This window comes from Lissotriton helveticus, chromosome 12 (genome assembly GCF_964261635.1).
Source record: "Lissotriton helveticus chromosome 12, aLisHel1.1, whole genome shotgun sequence".
Lineage (NCBI taxonomy): Eukaryota > Metazoa > Chordata > Amphibia > Caudata > Salamandridae > Lissotriton > Lissotriton helveticus.
Window position 1 is genome coordinate 217,254,161 of NC_136073.1, and position 21,517 is coordinate 217,275,677.

Below are 21,517 nucleotides of genomic sequence, written 5' to 3' on the forward strand. Positions count from 1 at the left end.
AGGGAACCCGTCCTGGTATTCTCCTGTGAGATAACCCAGGCAGGGTATCCGCAAGGTGAAAGCCAGGCATCCCGCCGCGAGGGGCCGTTGTGGAGATTAAGCAAGCTATTGCCCAGAGTCGCAGAGTGTGAACCCGTGAATCGAGTAGGCACCGGAGCGAGAATTGTCGAGTCCATGGACATTTTAGGACTCAAGACCCCGCCGAGCCGGGAATTGAACCCTGGTCCCGGGCTGACCTCTGCTTCCAGGTCTGCCTCCTCTAACCACTGAGCCACACTTCTAGACCATAAAATAGTGGACCTTAGCTTAAACCTCTTAATGACTCCCTCCACTTTCTTCCTTGTGACCCCTCCTTACTTCTATCCTCTGCATGCCTGAGTACAGGCTGCTCTAAGCGGCGTGCCCATCTCCATTATCTTTTTTACCATATTTCTGCAAATTGCCCACGCCTCCTTTCATAGATCACACCCTCTCCTTGCTTGCAACCAGATGCCGTCACGATACAGTGACGTATTCTTGTCTAGCCAATCTATACATCGCACCGGTGTTTGGCTTGAACTCCCACAGACCCTCGTATATACCCTACTAACGATCACACTTAACGCCTATTAATTTCACCTACCACAAAAAACTGGAGAACAAGCGTGGAATGATTGACTTGGGAGCACAAGATGAATCCTAATAACCAACAATAATCAATAACCACTCAAACGACCACTATCCTTGGGTTCAGGAGTAGCACGCTACCCACTTTAAAGTGCTTCAACTGGAGTAGTTAGTGCTAAACAAATACAATTATATTACATAGGAATACAATACAGGCATTGCACGTTTAAAAGACTCTCTCTAGGTTTCTTATTACGGTCTAGCAGTGGGATTACTAGACAATTTTAATAAGTAAGCTACTCTATTGTAATAACTTATTACAGATGAGTTGAAACATCACACTGCCTGCTACTGAACCAGCAGACGATCTGAAAGGGGCATCACTGAACAGGACTACAACCAGATGTTTAATCAAAGAAAGGGATAACTAGCTGCTTTGTTCTTTCTTCTGAGCTGTAGTTCTCAATATGTTCAACTAGCTCGTAAAGTGACATATATAGCGGAAGGTATAATACTGCACTGCTGGAGTTCATTACAAGACAGCCAGAATCTATCCGCATATGAGTACAATATATTATGCATCAAATTTTGTGGCGCATGTTAGAGCTTTTGTTTTCACAGTGCCGTTTTTACATTTATGCTAACATCTGTAACAGTCATAACTCTTTTATAAGGAGCACAAGGACAAGGGTTTCGATTTTTGCGGTAAGGTGAATGTTGCAGCCATCTATTATAGGAGATAATATAGCTTCCATTTGGTAGCAAGCGCTATATAAATGCAAACCTTTTTCCCCTCCTCTATCCCTTCACTACCCTTCTCAATCCAAATAACTGACTAACATATCCACCAACTCAAATTACTTTCATATTTCACTATACTAATTCACCACTAATCCTTTATGGGTTCCAGAGTAGCGTGCGATTTGCCGAAAAAGCACTTTGACGCCTCGTCAGGAGTAGTAAGTGCTATATAAATGCAATTATAAAACAATACAATACATGGTAAGGATCTTGCAGGTCACTGATGACTTCTACTACTTTAAAAAGGAGCTCGGACTGTGGACTCAGCTCTCTGGAGCTCGGCCTGTGGACTCAGCTCTCTGGAGCTCGGCCTGTACACTCGGCTCTCTGGAGCTGAGCCTGTGGACGCGGCTCCCTGGAGCACGGCCTGTTGTCTCTACTCCCTGGTGCTCGGCCTGTGGACTCGGCTACCTGGTGCTGGGCCTGTGGACTCGGCTCTCTGGAGCTTGGCCTGTGGACTCGGCTCTCTGGAGCTCGGCCTGTGGACTCTGCTCTCTGGAGCTCGGCCTGTGGACTCTGCTCTCTGGAGCTCGGCCTGTGGACTCTGCTCTCTGGAGCTCGGCCTGTGGACTCTGCTCTCTGGAGCTCGGCCTGTGGACTCTGCTCTCTGGAGCTCGGCCTGTGCACTCTGCTCTTTGGAGCTCGGCCTGTGCACTCTGCTCTTTGGAGCTCGGCCTGTGCACTCTGCTCTTTGGAGCTCGGCCTGTGCACTCTGCTCTTTGGAGCTCGGCCTGTGCACTCTGCTCTTTGGAGCTCGGCCTGTGCACTCTGCTCTTTGGAGCTCGGCCTGTGCACTCGGATCACTGGAGCTCGGCCTGTGCACTCGGATCACTGGAGCTCGGCCTGTGCACTCGGATCACTGCAGCTCGGCCTGTGCACTCGGTTCACTGGAGCTTGGCCTGTGCACTCGGCTCCCTGGAGCTCGGCCTGTGCACTCGGCTCCCTGGTGCTCGGCCTCTGTAAGGTTAAGGAACTCCTTGGTGACTTGCAACATCCTTGACATGGACAGCAGAAGGTACTGTATCCCTTCTATGGGGCTCATTACGAGTCAGGCAGAGCAGCATTTCTGGGCAAGTTGCCACTGGGCTTGATCCCGACAAGCCCAGTGTTCTGACAACCGTTTCCCCAGGTTTTGGAGCTCTAAGCCCAATTTTACTGTCTGGCAATACCACATTAGACTTTGGTTGCAGTAGCCAGTTTCGAGCAGGCTGTAAATGAATACGATAAACCCTTTGGAAAAGGAGATTCCCCATTCAGAGGCCTTTCATTCATAATTGCTTGTTATATGCATGGTGCTACCGCCAGGGGTGTAGCTTCCATCGGTGCAGCGGGTGCAGTACCACCGGGGCCCAGAACTCGGAGATGTCCATTGTACCCATAAACTCTTCTGTTAAGCTCTCCGATACCCTTTTGGGGCATGTTCGCACTATACAATTTTTTTTTTAAAAATGCTGTATTTTACTACTCCAATACCAGTCACAGGGTCCATTTTCCTTGCTTGCTCCTGGCATCCTTGCTACTGGCAGGGCCGGCCCTAGGCATGTGCAAAGTTAAGTGTGCACCGGCACAGGGCCGCCAAACCCCAGGGGCCGCCACGACGAGGATCGAATCATACACATATTCGTTGCACTGGCGGCCCCTGGCAGGATTTGGCGGCCTCCAACCCCGGCGGCTTTTAGTTTCACTTTTTAATACTGACTTCCGCAGCCCGCAAGCCCTGTCAACCCCCTTTCACTTCCCTGGCCTCCTCTCTGGCTCCGCTGCGCACCACCGACCTCCTGATTGGGCAGCAGGGGCGCCGGGGTGTTACTTAAAATGATTAATGACCAGGCTGAGTTGACTGTCATCACCCGGCTGGCACAGACAGACGCCGGAAGCCAAGGTGATCTGCGGCGCACGCAGAGTACTCAACCTAACCTGGCTGCTTCCCGGCGCGTGTGCGTAACTTGTGTGGCATATCTATTAGTCTCTGGGGGGCGGCTGCAACATAACAGCATTCGGTGGTCATCGTCCGTCCGTCCGTCGATGAGTGAGCCTGAGCAGCGCAGCCTCAGAAAGAAGTACTTACTAGTTACTGTACTGTACGCTGCGCACCTGTCCTGTGACCTGGCGGGTAAGGGCACTCAGGATCTGATTATTTGTTTTTGACATTTGTGTCACTCGACTCGTTTAAGTACAAGCACGAGTGTGGTGCTCGTGCTGCTTGTAAGGCAGCCCTTCCATTGGTGTGTTTCTCCCCTTTTGTGCCCCTGCATGTCCATTCTGCGTAGCGTATTATTGACGGAAACAGCAAGGTGGAAAATACCAAACACAACACAACTGCGTCTCTAACTTGTCCCTCTGCCAAGAGGGCACTGAAGAGCAGCAGTTACTATCCCTCTCCATCCAAACAAAAGGCCCGTCCAGCGCGGCGACTCCCTCCCGTGCAATCCCACCAGCCTCAATCACAAATGCACCACTACACGAGCGCGCTCCCCCAACCCCGTACCTCAAAATGCAAAACCTCCACCATGATGTCTCCCAATTCCTGCACCTAACGAAATCAATATGCCAAGTGCCTTTAAGGTGTGCATCTCACCACACTCTAATGTTTAAATTGTCTTTTCCGTCCACCTTGGTGAGGTCGCACCCATGATTAAACTGGAACAGTGAAACAAATGGAGAAAAAATGGAATAAACTGAAAATGTAGGTAATGATAATTGACACAGGGGCCGGGTTGCATAACATGGCTGATGATTTACAATATGATTAAGCAAACGGAAATCTTCAAAATGTCTCTCCAGAAAACAAAATGCCTTTTAAAGAGGTAAGCCTGTATTTATGGATGTAGTTGTGAGCTAAGAACTTTGGTAAACATGCTTGTAAATAGTGGTTGAGTAGGTTTTTCATGCAGGTTTAATTGGGCATTGGTTTCGATATAGCATTTTGGGAAATGTAGTTTGTGCTTCACGTAGGTGAAAATAAGGGGGAGTATAGAACATCAGCAGTCCTTTGTTAGGCTTTACTGTTTGGTTCAGACTCACGTAATTAACCACCTGTGGGTACTTGAAGTGGGGAGATAAAAAATGGAGCAAACCTTAGCAGGTAATGGAGTCAGACCGAGAGGGAGGTAATGTGCTTCGGCACACTTGAAAGACTGAGGGAAAAATTACCGAAGTTATACGGCACTGAAATGGAGTCGATTCCTAGCGTGTTCGGGCTGTTTCATTGAAGGAATGAACTTTGCAAATGTTATGGTAAGCGCATTTGAATAATAGCGAGCGAGAATGACAAAGGAAAGGAGTGGGGTAGGCTGATGTTTTGAATTTAAATAGATTTCTTTGAAAATGAGATTATATGTGAAGGACAAATTGGTGTAATGTGACCGCGCATTTCAATCTCAGTTAGCAGCAATTTATCATGTGTAGTTTTAAACAGTTTGTTTAAGAGGTAACAGGAATATTGTTATTTAAATAGAGATTAAAAAGCGGTTTTCTGATACGCAAGTGATTTTGTTTTACATTGTATTGTAGATGCCCCTGACGAAGGGACCCTCCCGAAATGCATTGGGCACGTTTTTAATTTTTAATAAAGTCATGATATGAGGAAAAACATCTCTTTGCCTGTGCCTTTGTGACCATCTTCGACGTGAATGAGTAAAAAGAATTGAAATGAACGGATAAAAAGGAGAAAAAAAAGATGATTAACTTGGGTGCAGAATGGTGAAATTTGATTCATTTGACTCGTTCAGTATACATGGCTGTGCTGCTAGAGTTGGAACCTAAGTTAGAACCACCGCATTTGTTGAAGTGCCTTTAAGGGACATATCTTTTAGAGAGCGCAGGATGTTCATATCATGTTTGGCATTTTATGACACACTAGATTTAGTTTAGTGGCGTAAGTTATTGAGAAAATGAGACCCCTTCATGTTAAAACGCCACCTCCAACCACCAACCTGCGCTACCCCTCGTCAGTCGGCATACTACTTAAATATACTATAATTCCTAAACAGCATCAAAAGGGAAAATGCATCCCTTCATTTCCGTATAGTACGAGCAGGTTCAACAGTTGGCAACGACCTAGCATAATGTTGTTCGACCAAATCCTACCATCTCTGCCTTTGAAAAGTTCATCTCCTTGCCTTCTTAGAAATAGGGTTACAGTTAGCAGGCACACCCGACCATAGCGCAACCGCCAGCCGTTTGTACAACCCCTCAGCACTGTTTTGCCCAATTTCGCGTCATGGCATGGCAGGCCCGCCGCGGCCCGGCCGACTCATGAGGCCCGCCGCCCAAGTACGACCTTTTGAAATCACACGGGGAAATAAGTCAACGCGTCGGTAATCATAATCATATGCCTTTAATGCCAGTCTAACGTTTAATGTGGTGTGCCTCAATTAACAACAAAGGTGTCTCTTGTGGCAAAGTACCTCTACAAAAGGAGTACGGCAATTGTGAAATGTCTTTCTTAGGCATGAAGGCGAAATGCTTTCCTAGCAGCACTCTACAATTTTATAGATTATAGGATCAACCACGTATTATTGAATTAATACCGCCTTTAGCACTGAAAACTCATCTGATGGCGTCTGTGCAATGGTGGGAAGGTAGTGGGACAGGTATTGAATTAATGGGTTGGGCTTGGGGCCAACAGTCCAGCCAAGTGAAACAAACACATGCATAGGTCGGCTAACAATCCAGCAATCACAATTCACTATTTCCTCTAATTTGGCATATAAACATAGGCCAGAAGCCTTTTCTCACACACCCTGCCTTCAGCTACTAGTTGCCCTAGCTATATAAAAATACATATAACATGGCATACTGTGCACTTGCTGTTGCTAGAGACAACATATTTATCTATGTATACTTCATTTAAACCAAAAGCAAAAATGCTAAGAAAGAAATCCCCTAAAGATGGAAGGAGAAATGAATAAGGTGGTCTTCCTAAAGCATGTATTCTAATAAAGAGATGCTTTAATTATGAAAATGCTTTCTGGACGTTAAGTTAGTATTGTGTGTAGTCAACTTCTGGGGTTATCAAAGTCCGTCCGGACCCCCTCTTCCGGGGCCCCCACCTACGCTCCCTGCACAGGGCCACCATGAGCCTAGAGCCGGCCCTGCTACTGGTTACCGCACAGCAGCTGTAATTTCAGATTCGTGTCTTCTGATGACAGAGGGGCAGCAGCGTGCAGCGCTCTGCAAACAGCGTGAAGTCCGTCACACCCGAGCTGACAGCAAACACCACTCGGTTGTGAAAGGGTATTAATAGCCAGGCGCCAAAGGCGAAGAATACGCACCTTTCAATTTCACACACGTTTGCAAAGGCAATAGAAAATGGATTGTCCCGTGATGCGCCGCGCTTAGTTAAAGAAACAGGGAGCAGTAATCTCTCCTCGAGCTGCTCAGAGTTAGGCGCAACCTTCGCCGCCTATGTCCCCCCTGACTCCTTCGCGCGCACATGGATTTAATTTCTTATTTATCTACGGCACGGTCGGCACCGTACCCTGCCTCGAAGCCCTCAGCAGACTCTGTGGGCGCTGTGCAATCAGTAGCAGCGCTTTAAATACCCAAGGCCCTCGCCGTGGGCTAGAGAACGCGTCGGATTTATAGGGGGAGGTTTTTAAAGTTAAAACAGAGCCGAAGCAAGGGAAAGGGAGAGTTCCCTTGTAGTGTCAGAAAATGTCATTTGTTTCCATTTCGAGCTTCCGATTGGTCTGCAGCAATGCCCTTCGTCTGCAGGGACACGTCTAGGACGGCGGGGTTCTTGTTATTTCTCATCGTGTGAGCTTTGACGTCAGCAATGACTGCAGCGAGATTAGAATGACTGCGGCGTAATTAAAAGGACCGCGAGGATCTGCAAAATGCACTGAGTGTGCCAAGTGCTTAATTTTTTACGCGCAAGAGCCAACACTTGTGTAGTCGCCTGCTGCCGCCGCCGCTGTCAAATCCCGGGCTTTGCCCCTTCATAGGAGCACCTGTGGTTTCTTCATGGTGTGATGGTCAATGCAGTCGACTTTGGAAATATGGAACCAGGTTCTCCGCCCCACATCCGGCGAAACTGGGCAAAATCATCTAATGTCTCCGTGCCTAAAAAACACAAAAAATTAATGTGACCTTGTGTCTCCCTTTTCTGCTTTTCTCTCTTTTGTTTTGGGTTAAAAAAATGTCTTGGTCCATATCAGACAGGATGCATTACAGGGTCTGCGCTACAGCACACCCTCAACTAAGTGTGAGGGGCACAGACTGGGTGAGTGCACCCTATCACATTGAATACACTGCCCTGAGCTTAGGCACAAACTTGCACCTGCCCTTGGGACCTAGGGAAACATGGGCAGACCCGCCGTTTCAAGTAGACTATAACTGTGCTTGTGGCAGCCTAGCCTGCATTTCAAATGGGGGCATCGATCCCCCTTGTAGGCAGGGCCGGATTGGCTGCAGTGGGCATCAGGCGTTTGGCCAAGAGGCTGGAAGGGAGAGGGCCGGTTTTGTAGAGGTGTGGACCAGTTTTGTTAGTGGGGGTCGGTTTTTCAGCGATCCTGCAATATCAGCCCCAAGTAATAAAAGCAGCAGTGTTGGGGGCCGGTTCTGCTATGCATTAGTGCTTCACGCTTGCACCACCCTCATTCGGGGTTGGGGGCCGGTCCGACAAAATTGCCAGAGCTGCTTTGGGTTCCCAGTCTGGCCCTGCTTGTAGGGGAGTACAGTCAGTGACTGCACCCACCTTCAGAGGGCTGTCTGGAGGGTCCATAGGCAGGGTCGGATTGGGAGCACAATGCGGCCCGGGCACTGACAAAAAAAGTGGCTCATATTCAAGAGGCGTGGCCCATATTTAAGAGGCGTGGCCCACATTCAAGGGGCGTCCCCTTTCATGAAACACCATTTGCACAGACAAGGAATGAAAGTGGGAGGATACTGTTCTTGCACAGGACACAGGGCCAAGGTGACAATGGCCTACATGCTGAGCAACTAAAAAAAATAGCAAGGCCCCTTTGTCACAAAATTATTCCAGCCATCCAGCACAGGAGCACCTGAAAAGCAGCAAAGCCCCTGCTATTACTAACCTACTTAGCCCTCCCCAGACCTTCAGCTCAGGAGCACATGAACAGAGGTAAGGCCCCTGCAATTAGTAAATTAATCAGCCCTACAGCCCTCGGAACAAGCATTGAAAATGCAATAGGTCTCGCAGCATTAGAGTTAGTGCTTTTAGAATTGTTTATGGGTTTTTTTTGTAAATCTTTAGCATTTTTGTTTCCTGTAGCCAATGCTAAAGAATTTCAAAAAAAATAAATCCATAAACATTTTTAAAAGCTCTGAAATGCAGTCTGAAATGCTGGATATATATTCAGTACAGATACACTATATTGTTAATGAAGACATAGGATATAATATGTTGTACTGTATACACACAATTAGATGGGAACGTGCTGTGTGTGTCAGCGATTGAATGTGGAGGTGATGGTGGATGTGGTGGTGGATGTGGTGGTGAATTCGGTGGATGTGGTGGTGGTGGATGTGGTGGTGGATGTGGTGGTGGATGTGGTGGTGGATGTGGTGGTGGATGTGGATGTGGTGGGATGTGGTGGTGGATGTGGTGGATGTGTTGGTGGTGGATGTGGTGGTGGATGTGGTGGTGGATGTGGTGGTGGATGCGGAGGTGGAGGATGTGGTGGATGTGGTGGTGGTGGATGCGGTGGATGTGGTGGTGGATGTGGTGGATATGGTGGTGGATGTGGTGGTGGTGGGTGTAGTTGATGTGGTGGTGGATGCGGTGGATGTGGTGGTGGTGGATGTGGTGGTGGATGCAGTGGTGGATGCGGTGGTGAATGTGGCGGTGGATGTCATGGTGGATGTGGAGGTGGTGGTGGATGTGGTGGTGGATGTGGTGGTGGATGTGGTGGTGATGGTGGATGTGGTGGTGGATGCGGTGGATGTGTTGATGTGGGCGTGTGAGGGTGAGGGGGTGTGCATTCTGAGTGGGGGGGTGGCGGTGTGAGGGGGTGAGGGCGTGTGAGGGGGTGGGTGAGAGGGTGGGTGAGAGGGTGGGTGAGAGGGTGAGTGAGGGTGAGGGGGTGAGTGAGGGGGTGAGGGGGTGAGGGGGGTGAGTGAGGGGGTGAGGGGGTGAGTGAGGGGGTGAGTGAAGGTGAGGGGGTGAGTGAGGGGTGAGAGTGAGTGAGGTGAGTGAGGGGGTGAGAGTGAGTGAGGGTGAGAGGGTTGTGAGAGTGAGTGAGGGTGAGAGGGTTGTGAGGGTGCCTGTAGATGGCAGACTCGTTCCCTACATTCTCTGGGTATGCAATAGGTCTGATAAAAACACATTTCCTGGGCTGCTGTTTCCTCCCAGTCCACCACTGCAACAGAGGTGCAACAGAAAAGAATACAGTGACATAGCCGAGTACCCAGTACCCTGGAAAAGAGTCAGTCACTGCTAACTGACCTCTTTATATAGCAGGGATAACGAGTTCTCGTGGGTGCTTTTCCACACGAACACACCATCGTCACAAGATGTGTTGTTACTTCGAATTGGCTAGCGTTACATTCGCATCTGCTGCTCAGAGCCTGCTTGTTCAATAATGAATTCACAGTTCGGAACGTGTTAACATTAGGACATTTTGTCTGCTTGGAGAAATGCATTTTGTCAGATGCAAATGGGAGCGCCTCAAACCCCGAAGCACATTTTTAATTGTTTTACTCCTGCTAAAAATGACTGCATACCTGCAAGCATCTGTCAGATCGTTTATGAACCGAACAAAATGTCTGCACCCCCGCGTGCTCCTCCAAGGGTGTGCTCGGTCTATTGTTTATAGGCCCCTTCGAGCTATTCTGCAGCAGAACATAGCCTCGAATAGACTGTGGCACTGCAGCGACAAGGATGCATGTTTCACCCCAGCTGTAGAGCAATTCAGAGTAGGCTGAACCATGATACTAATTGATTGTGAAAGAACAAATAACAGTTTTGTCACTTTAAAGCACTGCTCGACTCATTTGAAAGAATATGCATTAACACCTCTTGATCTGTGTCAAAGTGAAAAAGAATGTTGAATATTAAAGGGATGAAGGCTTATTGCTGCATATATCAGCTTTGATCTTAATTGGCTCCTGCTATCGCTAGTTACACTTGGGTTGTTTGCCAGCTTTCCTATGAGAGCAGGCGCCCCTCCCCCACGCCAGAGCAGGCTGCCAGGGTGCTTGCAAGTGGCCAGGATGACTTCTAACGATGCAGATGCTAAGTAGATGATTGGCGGCACATCGAGGTCTGACGGCTCAAGGGACGGGAAATGTACCGCTCGTCAGGCTTTCAGCAGGAAATTAATTAAAAAATAAAAAACTAGGGGGAGGGGGCGGGAGGCGGAGAGTTGAGGCAGGAAGAATTAAGTGAGAGAAATGTGTGGAGAACAGATGAGCACGAAGAGAAGTGGGGGCGAGAGGGTAGAAAGAAAAGAGAAAGATGTGAGAGTAGGCGGGAGAAACGAGGAGCTAAGGAAACAGAGGTAAAGGGAGGCAAACGTGTGGGGAGACGAGGAAAGCAGACGTGGCAAATGTTGGAGAAAAGAAAGGAACAGGAGATGGGCATAGAAGGAGGTTCAGAGAGGGAATAGAAAGGAAGGGATAGAAGTAAGGGGCAAAGAGTGACAAGTGAGCAAGAAGAACAAGACGGAGGGAAGAGAGGGGAGGGGGGAGGAGAAATGCGACACGGCGGGAAGGGGCAGGCAGGATGACTCAGGGGAGGGGGCGGAGCAGGGCAGAGCGGCATGTGGGTGTGAAGAACCGGGCCTTTGAAGTGAAGCTAAGCTTCACTTCAAAGGTGTCGGAGGAATGCGGGCGGCTGTGCACGCGCTTTTAAGCTCAATGCACATGCGCATTGAGCTTAAAAGTCACGGGCACTGCAAGGAATCGCCACGATTCCTTGCAAGTTAGATAAAGTGTAGATGAGCCCCTATAGTCTCGCTTGCTCGATGCGCATGCGCATCGACAGGCGAGACCTAAAAATGTCTTGGCAGGGGAGCACAAAACACAGCTTTCTGGGTCATCCAAGGTAGCCAGGTAGCCAGGGGGGAGGCTGAGGTGAAGCTGGAGCATGGGAAGTGCCTTCCCAGTGTGTTCTGGCAGTTTGAGTGTTTACCATTTACTGTAGTATTACCCTTGTACCTGTGTATGGTACCCTTTTGTAACTTGCACACGTCACTTTTCTCTGGTATCACACTGTATGCTACCTCTCACTTTTGTTTGCTTTAGATACTTGCACAAGTGCCACCATTGCCTACGTAACGTTTGTTTTTGTGCTGGAGTGTCTGCCATTTATTGCAGTATTATACCTCTACTTGTACTTTGTACGCGTTTGTAACCTGCACACATATCACTTTTTCCTCCTGTAATGTACCGATTGCTACCTCATGTATTTTGGTTGCTCACTATTTTCACTTTTGATTCATGTAACTTAACGTTTGCTTTTGTAATTTGTCCACTTGTAATTTTTCTCCTCATGTATTATTGCTGTTCCTAGTGTGAAGCGCTCTGACACCTTCGGGTAAAGTCTGCGCTATATAAAATCACATAAATAAATAAATAAAATAAAAAAATTCCAAACATCACCTGGCCCCCACAGCAAGACCCATTCTTCCTCGCCCACTATGCCCTGAATGTGAAGGGCTGTGGGCGAGGTGTTAAAACTAACACAGTTTCTGGGCTGCATGGGCCCCAGGGGGGCCGAGGTGAAAATGGCTCAAAGGCCTGAGAAACACCTGGCCACCAGGGAGGCCGATTCTTGCAAAAAATCACCCCTTCCCAGCCCAGCATCAGCTTGATTGCTTGGCAGGGCAGGGGTGAAGGAGAGGCCACACAGCTGACAATCGCTGTCTGGCCGCACAGCGAGGCTGCTTTCATTTTCTCTGTCTTTGTCTTCGTGCACTCTGTGGGCCGTTTTTTTTCTCCCCTTTTCCTAGTCCACTCTCTGTGGGCTGGGACAGGGGAGAAAAAAACGGCCCACAGAGGGCACTGAGGCACCGGCCCTTCGGCCCATGCCCGAATGCCCGCCTTGCCAATCCGCCCCTGTCCATAGGCCCTCGTTTGCTTCCTTCAAAGGGGCATCCTCTTGTGGCACACTGACTGTGCGCCACCTCTTTAGAACGCATAGTTGTATGCCCCCAACGCCTCTCTGCCTCTGCTCCCAAATCTATAATACGGAGCAGGAGCAAAGTGTTTTCTCAAGTCTAGGTGTACGCCACCATGCAAAAGTGGGAATGCCCCTTGAGATTATACTGGTGATATATGTTGACCCGCGTCGTCGGTATTAGAAAATGGACCATGTATGCATCTGCAGCACGTTCTGTAAAACTAAAGTGCACTGGGGGCTCAAAAAGTAGGTGCACACACCTGATCCACATTTGATATTATTGCCTCTGGTCTCCAAACTTGAGAGGCGATGCCCACCACAGCAACCACCGGAACAAATTAAGCACAGACTGCTGCCAAGGTAGCAGTTCCTCATCCAGTGCTCTAATTATGCAATTAATTTAAACTGTGTTCAGGCATCCAGGGGTCCAAGAGCCAGCTTTCATTTGTAGACAGCCCAAGGGCCAGAGTCTGTAGATGCACAATGTTGGGTTTACATAGGCTGCCCTGTTTTTGATGTTTATTTTTTTGTGGATTTCAGTGGTGTTTGCTCAGTGTTTTTTAAACCTTTTGAAATCGATGCTGATCAGTGTTTATTTAGCTACCTACCCTTTAAAATAGACAAAGACTTTTTCCAGGATTTTAAACACATGGTCTTTTCTTACAGTAATTGTTATAAATCACATATTTAATTTAAAGGGGAAGTAATACAGGGTATTTAGTGTCTTCCGACTGACATCATGTCAAGTGAACTTATGTCAGACTGTTTTAAGCATAGAAAGTGTGTATTGCACTACCACTCACACTCTCATATTATTTACCCTCTCTCACATCTCATTACTTCTCACACTCACTCTGTCATGACTAGCTGCTGCTGTGGCCCATGGCAAATGTCTCACTTTAACTCTGTCCAATCTTTTAACAGCCAGCCCATTGTATTCTGGGACTTGATGTTTTGCGCTTAACATTTTAACTGTGACAGGCACCTCTTAAAAGAGTGCAGTCACCATGCACATGACTCAAGACTTTCCGCATATCAGCGACATTCATACCTATAAGGTATCCCATTGTTATGTGTGATACTTTCAGCTAATCCTGGCTCTTTACTCAAATGTGCTTTATTGGTGGGGGTTTCTAGCCCACAGTTAAAATGTTAAGCGCCAAATGTCAAGTCCCAGAATACAATGGGATGTCTGTTAAAAAATTAGACTAAGTTAAAGTGAGACACACTTGGCAACCATGAATGTCCAAACAGCAGCAGCACCAACTTAACCCCTTCCATGCTCGTGACGGAACCACTCCGTCACGAGCCACGGGTGGTGTGTGCTCATGACGGAGTGGTTCCGTCATGCCGCGGCCGCTCCGCCCATGCGGCACTGATTTCCTGCCTGTAAAATCTTCCAGAATGTAGATTCTTTATCATGGACTGCAGAGGTAATTGATGTTCCCAAATCCAGATGCCTAGGTAGAGAATATCAGATTTCTAACGTGCAGGAGGAAGCGACAAGCTAAGCTTGCTGCAGTATACAAAGCCTGGTTGATGGTTCTTGCTGAAGGAAGGTTGGCAATCTCTCCAGAGTATGGCTGCTGCAGTAGTAAAAGTCTGGTTGCTGACATTTGTAGACGGGTGGTCTGCAAACCATTACAGAGCATGGCCCCATTGGTCGTGTAGGCCCAGTTGTTGGTTTTTGTCCGATGATAGTCAGCAGGTTGTTCCAGAATCTGGGTTGCTCAGCAGAGAAGTTTTGGTTCCTGACTAAAGATATTGTTGCTCTTCTACAGCCTCTTTCCTAGAGGCTGATCAGTATAGTGTTCCAGAGCCTGGCTGCTGTGAGACAGAAACACTAATTTCGGAATATGTATTAAAGGCTGGTCACTGTTATGGGGGAGTTTTGATGTTGTAGTGCACAAGACCCGGATTATGATTCTTGTTTGAGAATGTTCTGTAGTCTTTTCTATAAGATTTGTGTTGTGGGAGAAAAGGAGTGGTGTTCCTTGTTTTCAACTAGTCTGCATTGTGGGACCACAAGCACTTTTTGTGTCTTGGAAGACTGTAATGCTTTTGTGAGTGGAATGGGTGTTTCCATATTCTCAATCAGATTAACAGCTTTTGCAGGTCTGATGAGATGCCACCTATTTGATAGGCTGGTAGGCTCCCTGAGTTTCTTGTAATCTGGCTAATGCAGAATCCTAGTTTGTAGTTTATTTAAACATTCATTTATACCATAAGATAAAAAACAAAGTCACACTTATCTTTTGCAATGCATTTTTAATAGTGTCCCTGAACCATTTAACAAGGCTGAAATTAATCATGCAGAGTTCTTCAGTCTGCAAACATCAAGTTTAAACAAAGCTAAAATAGTTGTGCTTTACAATGTAACACCAGCCTATAAAGCATGCAAGCAACATAGGAGAAGCAATGTAAAATGGAGTAAAAACAAGGCTGCTCAGAATTCCAAAACTGTCTGTGTATTTGTGAGAAGTGAGCAGTTTGGGAACTTTGCACAACTTCACCCAAGAGTGAAGTTTTCTGCAAAAAACGAATGGCGGGAAATTCCCCAAAAAAAGATTTTTTGCTAACGAATTAATCAGTTGTGTTTTTCTCCCTAAAAAACGACTTTTCAAACATATTTTTGAAAACGCCCGTACTGATCACAGGACAAATGGTACAACTTCACCACCTCCAGCAAAGCCCTACAAACTGAAATGCCTTTGCATGAAATAGTTTACCAAAGAACACATTGTAGACAATGCAGTATAAGAAAAACAGAATTAAAATCTGAAGGTAAAACACTACTGAATTTCTTTAATTCTGCCATACCACCACACCTTCACCATCAGTAACACGTTCAAGCTCTGGCACAGCAGCCAATAACGGGTTCATGCTTTGGGAGTCTGCACTCATCCGATTGGCTAGAAGCCATACCGAACGCAGGACTTGCGGTTACTTCTTACCTGGTGGTTGGCGACCTCTTCCTTCTCTCACAATGGACAGCATCGAAAAAAGCGGCATTCCAAAACCGCAAAGTATGCCTACAAGACAAGAAAACTAATTACAACAGGACTTTCAACACACAGGATTATGTAGAGCAGGTAATTCCTTTAACTAGGTCAGCTTACTTGTCCGATGTACAAAAATAATCGCCTCAACCAATCGGGTATTTATTACTCAAGGAAATGCATTAGTAAACCCATGTGGAACAATGTGATTTAACTCATGTTTATACACTTTCCGTCATGTACCTAATAAACCAAAGGTTCCTTAATCTTCCACCACAATACAGAGCAAAAATATATGCTCCAGAAAAGAGGCTTTTAGAGGTGGTACTTAGAGCTTTATTCAATGTCTTCAGTTCCAGGCTGGAGAGATGGTATTACTCATCCATTCATCCTTTTACCCACTCATCCACCCACTTTTCCTTTCCCCCTACCATTCTTTTACCCACTCATCCATCCATACTTTCATCCCACATCCTTTCACCTTCTCATGCATTGACTCATCTATTACTCTTTCCCTTTTCCATCAATTCATCCATCTTTTCTCCTTTTAGTGTAAATTATGAGCTTTTATCTGCCAAGTTGCAGATAATGAGGCCCAAAAAGAACGTCACCCCTGATGTAACTGCTAAAGATGGGGGATTCACTACGCCCTTGGGACTAGGGCTACTTCACAAGGTTGGAGGTGAAAGTGTTCAGACCTTTTGCTTTCAGGTTCTTGTACCTTGGTGATGATGACAGCATTCATTGATTGCTAGGGATATTGAATTCATTGAAGGAATGCGAGGGATCTGAAAGGTGATGCGCATTCTCCTCCTGCAGAGAATCCCCACTCATTTGCGAACAAACGTAAAACTTGAAAGGGATTCAGATGCTTCGGAAACACAGAGCCTTCTCATCCGCCTATGAAACCTCAGCCCTGCTGTTTTAGGAACCAGTTGAGATAAGGAGGGCATTATTGTCTTAGGAGCACATGCATGAAAGTTGCATTTTGCGATTAACAAATAGCGATTTTTAAGAACTTGCTATTTGGTAATCAAAAATCTAATGCATCAAAACAGGTTACAAATAGAGATTCTCTAACTGCGATTCCTTAAGAATGGCAGACACAATTAGGAAATTGCTATTTGCTATTGCGACTCCATTCTTTGCTCATAGTTGGGAATGGTCTTGCATTGCCTAAATAATCACAAATTAGGTCATGTAAAGGCAAGGGTGCCCGGGGCCTAAGGTCCCCCTGAGGCACCCCTAACAAAAAAAGGTGCACATGTAAGGCACACACGTGGTCTAGGGGCGTTTGTGTGCCACATGGCACTTTGAAAAATGCAGTTGTGTGCATTTTCAAAGTATGCACACATTAGCATGAATTTGATACTAATTAGAGTTTCCTAAATGCACAGTTTGCAGTTAGGAAAGACTTCTTGCGTTTGCATTAGGGAAATTGCGAATCTCAAAAACTTTCATGCATTGCAAAAGGCCATTTTGCAATCGTAAACGGCAGATTTTTGTGAATCGCACTATTTGCAATTGCAAAATACATTGATGCAGGTGCCCCTTAATCCTTTGGGTGCAACACACAAGGTGTCCCTGCTACAAGTCAACCACAAAAGAAAGATCCTGCAAAGGTATCCCATGTGTGCTTAAAGTCTCTTCAAAAAAAGCAATCCATTTTGTAGCCTTCTGGAAAATGTAGACTTAGACATGGGTCCACTCCCCACTTTTTGAAAGGAATCCATGGGAGGCAGGCTCAGGGCATTCGAAAGTCATGCATGAACTTTCAGCTATACAAGATGCAATATGATTTGTCTATATGGCACACGCACAAGGTGGCACTATGGGCACACTGTTGAAAGGGAGATCCTACCAATAATCGATTCTTCTGAACTTACTCAATGCATTTTAATGTTTTTTTACATGTTTATGCCTTAACAAAATCACTTCTTATAAATCAAATCACATATTTAATTGAAAGAAATGTACAAAAAAGTACTAATAGTTAGGGACAACAAACACAGCCAAAACTAAAATAAACATAATTCACCAGACTCTCTGGGTATTGAAATTACTTTACTCAGCTTCATTGTTAGCCATCTGTCCCTGAAATTGGAAGAGATTGGGAGCTGCAAAAAAGAGCTACTGAAGAGCACTCCATGGCTTCATCCCTGTTAGGTGCTCATTCTTGCCTCATGTCGGTATTACATTCAATCATGTCAGACATCAAATATGGTTACATTCAGGACATATTGGTGGGATTTAGGGGCCTCACTCCAGCCGCTTGTACAGCAAAACAAGAAGGGCGTAAGATTAACTTTACCAGATTGGCTGCTGCTTTAGGTGGGTGTAAAGATAGTTCTTCTCCCCTTTAGTCTTCTCTGGACTCTGCACGGCTGCTGGCGATGAAAAACAAAGCACCGGGGTTCAACTAGACCGAAAGGCAAGCCTTTTCACACACTACACAATGGTCAATCCATCATCAGTGCTGCAACAAGGGTTCACTAACATTCTAATCATCTCCAAACTTGAATGACAAATTGAAGTGCATGTTAGGACAGTGGTCATTTGCAGAATACATGTTGGTGTATTTCAAAGTGTGAGATCGTTCAAATGATGTTCACCGTACAGCTTTAAAGAGAGTAAAAGTTAGGAAGAAGGAGAGAGAGAGAAAGTGGTTAAAAAACATTGTGGTGACATTTAAAACAAATATTAAATATATGAAAACAGGACAGGAAATTGTCACTTTTTAGACAGAGTTTTTCTAGAGCGCTTCTGCACTCGAAAGCACCTTGGCGCTTGAAGTGAATTTCCAAAGCGACAGTAAAAGTCATCGCAAGCAATTTAGGCCCTTCCTAAATTTCAACAGTAAGCCTTCTTGTCTAATGGCTAGAGGGAGTCGGTTCCATTGAATAGCTGCAGAGATCAAGGAAGCCATGATTCCCAGCAGTGGACTTTAATCAACAGATCTAAGCAGCCAATCTGGACAGTGCCACTGAAAGTGGCGAGACAGGGGTGTGGCCTGGCTTATGAACAACACACAGATTTAAAAACTATTCTCAATTTGACAGGAAGCGGATGTTGAGTTTTCAAAGCAGGAGAAATGTGATTTCGTTTGGACATCCTATAACCATTCTCAGTTCACTATTTGGAATTAACTGAAGTCTGGAACTAATGTCAGTAGGTAGATCCAAGTACATGGCATTACAGTACTCAAAGCATGCAAAGATGATGACATTCATATTCAGTACTGTGTCGGAGAATGAGAATATGTGGATTATGTATGTAGATGAAAAAAAGGAGGCACTAATCTGGGAAGTGAGATTTAATCCAGAGTCTGGGTTTTACCCATAGGTTCTTTAACTGGTAGACAGGCTATGTGCAAGTTCCCAGCTCTGAAAACCATAAAGGATATAATCATAAAGGTGTTTGGACAAGTGGTGCTATCAGCTCTGTCTTGTCTCCATTGAACTTCTATTGATTATGGCTCGCCCAATATTCAACCTCTTGGAGTCAAGAAAAGAATTGCAAGCACAGACATCCAGATAATTGAATATCGAAAGAGCTATTTGACTATCATTGTTAAACATGAAAGAGTGTAACCGAAGGGATGGATCAAATGTGCCAGAGGAGCGACATATAGGATGAATAATTAAGGGGATAGGTTAGACTCCTATTGGAGTTCACAATACTTTGGTTGTGCTCTAGAGGCAAAATATGATAAAACTGCTATCTGAGTTTGCAAGGTCAGAGAATCCTGGACCTAGGTTAGTACTGTGCCTTTGGCAAAGAGACTATTTAGACGAGTTATCAGTGTCTGATGGTCTAAAGTGTCAAATGCTGCAGAAAGAGCCAACAACATAAGTTCTGCAGGTCTAAGTTCATCTAAAGCTTCAACTACTACAGTATCTGCGCTATCACCAGACCAGAAACCAGCCTGGGCTGGGTGGAGAATGGTATTTGTCTCCATATATTCCTTTGATTTATTGTGGACACCTTCTCTAATGGTTTAGATAAGTATGGTTATTTTGAAATAGCCGACAATTGGCAGTATTGTTGGGTCCAGTGCATTATTTTTTTTTACACTCGCATGGCCAGTGCAAATTTAAGTTCACGGGGTACTTTCCAAATATGCAATGAGGCGCTAATGACTTTTTGCCCCTATATGATGTTGATTTGTAATACTCTTTAGGAATTTAGAAGGTTGCACATCTTCTGATGATCCCGAAGTCTATACTTGTTTATTATGGGGTCTAATTCAACTTTGTTGAGAGGTCGAAAATTGGAGAAATTCATAGTAGTGGATGGGGGATATTAATTTTCAAATTTTTGAAGTAGGTATACAATTTTCTGGATTTCCGGAGTATGCAAAATTAAGCTGATCTACACAGAGAAATCAATTTTTTCACACTTCTCCGGTGCCGTCTCTAAAGAGTTAAGGTGAATGAACTCTTCAAGATCATTGACAATGGAAAAGATAGCTGCTGATATATTACGGGCAGATAAAAAAAAGGTTGATCCAATATCCTGATTTAGTTTGTTATCACGGTTTTAGTTACAGTTCTGTATTTGCCAACTATGCTTGTTCTCTTGTAAATAGTTCTTACTCAAAGACAGAAGTTCTACTTTTCTAGGATTTCTCTTCATAACATTTAACAAAGGTCGAGTCATGTCCAAAGCATTTCTTAACATATCTATGTATGTCTTGAGAATCTAATGAGGATCTTGATAAGCAGAGCGGTTAAGAGAATATACAGCTTGAGACATATGCATATTTGTGCAGTGTGGTGTGCGGATTTCCTTTGTTATTTGTTTATTTTATTTTCAATCTGCCATACTCATGGTCCGTCCAAGGTAATATAATGAGGATTTCCCTTAAAGAAAGGGAAGAATTAGCAAAGATGATAGCTAATTACCTTCTAAATTTAGAATTACAAAAAAGTTCCAAATAGAAATAGGTCTGTGTTTTCCACACTACCCAATTGTGTTTTTCACAGTACACATGTGCAAGAAAACTGAATTTTCCATCTTGAGAGAGGTCAGGTGTCTTTGCATTTACAATTGCATGCAGAATTTTCTGAGAGATCCTCACTGAACAAAAATAAACAGAAATACAGCTTACCATTCTTAGAAGGTTTCTCTTTCATCTGGATCTCATCCATCCTAAAATGAAGACCAAGAGGTGTTTACAAAATGTCTAATTTGACAGCCACAATTAGCAGAAAAATTATCCTTCACGAATTTCTCCAGTTGAATATATATATATATAACAAGAATTACACTTACTACAATAATCCCCAAATTATGTTTTACTTAAAGAGTTCTTGCCAAACCTTAATCCTGAAGTTAGCAGAGCCGGTACTATGTGACGGCCTCACAAATATCCAAAATGAAACAAATGTAAAATAGAATGCAAAACAAGGGAGGCACAGGGAAACACAACCACTGAGCCAAACACCATATGTCCATTGGAAAACTCCAAGCTGAGCACAACCTGCCTTCTCTAGCCGATTTAACCACCTTACAAAGAGGGACGTGTGAACATCTAATAAGAACTTCTCTTTTTCACTTCTGTCGCTACAATGACCAAAAAAAACTTCAAAATGCAAACAGCTATTTGGATTCTGATACTTTTTGGACACAAAACAGCCTTACCTCGGCTCAGACCTGGCCAGGTGCAGCCCAAAAAATCAAAAGCCTACGGTTTCACCTCTTGTACATTCCTATTGCTGAACTGAAGGGCTCCTAGAAAAAAAGTGCTGAGCCCACGTGCTGGCTGCTGCCTGTGCGGCTACAGATCTGAAATTTTGGAACCTATACAATGCATCTGCCCTAATTTCCTGGATAAGAGGAAAAAATATTTGCGCCAGTCTTTTATTGAACATAAAATAAGACCAGTCATAGAAACTATGAACTGCTGCTTCTCACTTCAGAGCAACCGCTTCATCAGTAGTCTGGTAAAATACATTGACAATCTACCCGAGGCTCGCCTCGCGACTAACATCCACATTATAACTAGGTGCTTCACTGTGGCACC

The 21,517-nt window shown here is 45.2% G+C and overlaps 1 protein-coding gene across 3 annotated transcripts in view; it reads right to left on the reverse strand.

The window, feature by feature from the left end:
* KIAA0513 (KIAA0513 ortholog) overlaps window positions 1-21,517 on the reverse strand; it is a 472,380-nt gene that overhangs the window by 34,851 nt on the left and 416,012 nt on the right. For 2 of the 3 annotated variants that reach the window (XM_078670085.1, XM_078670086.1), the window contains 3 exons: window positions 20,603-20,643; window positions 17,804-17,879; window positions 15,448-15,525 (listed from right to left, as the gene is read on the reverse strand). In XM_078670085.1, coding sequence (XP_078526211.1) covers window positions 15,448-15,525; window positions 17,804-17,879; window positions 20,603-20,643 — 195 coding nt within the window. The remainder of the gene's footprint in view (window positions 1-15,447; window positions 15,526-17,803; window positions 17,880-20,602; window positions 20,644-21,517) is intronic. The other variant, XM_078670087.1, reaches the window with a different exon arrangement.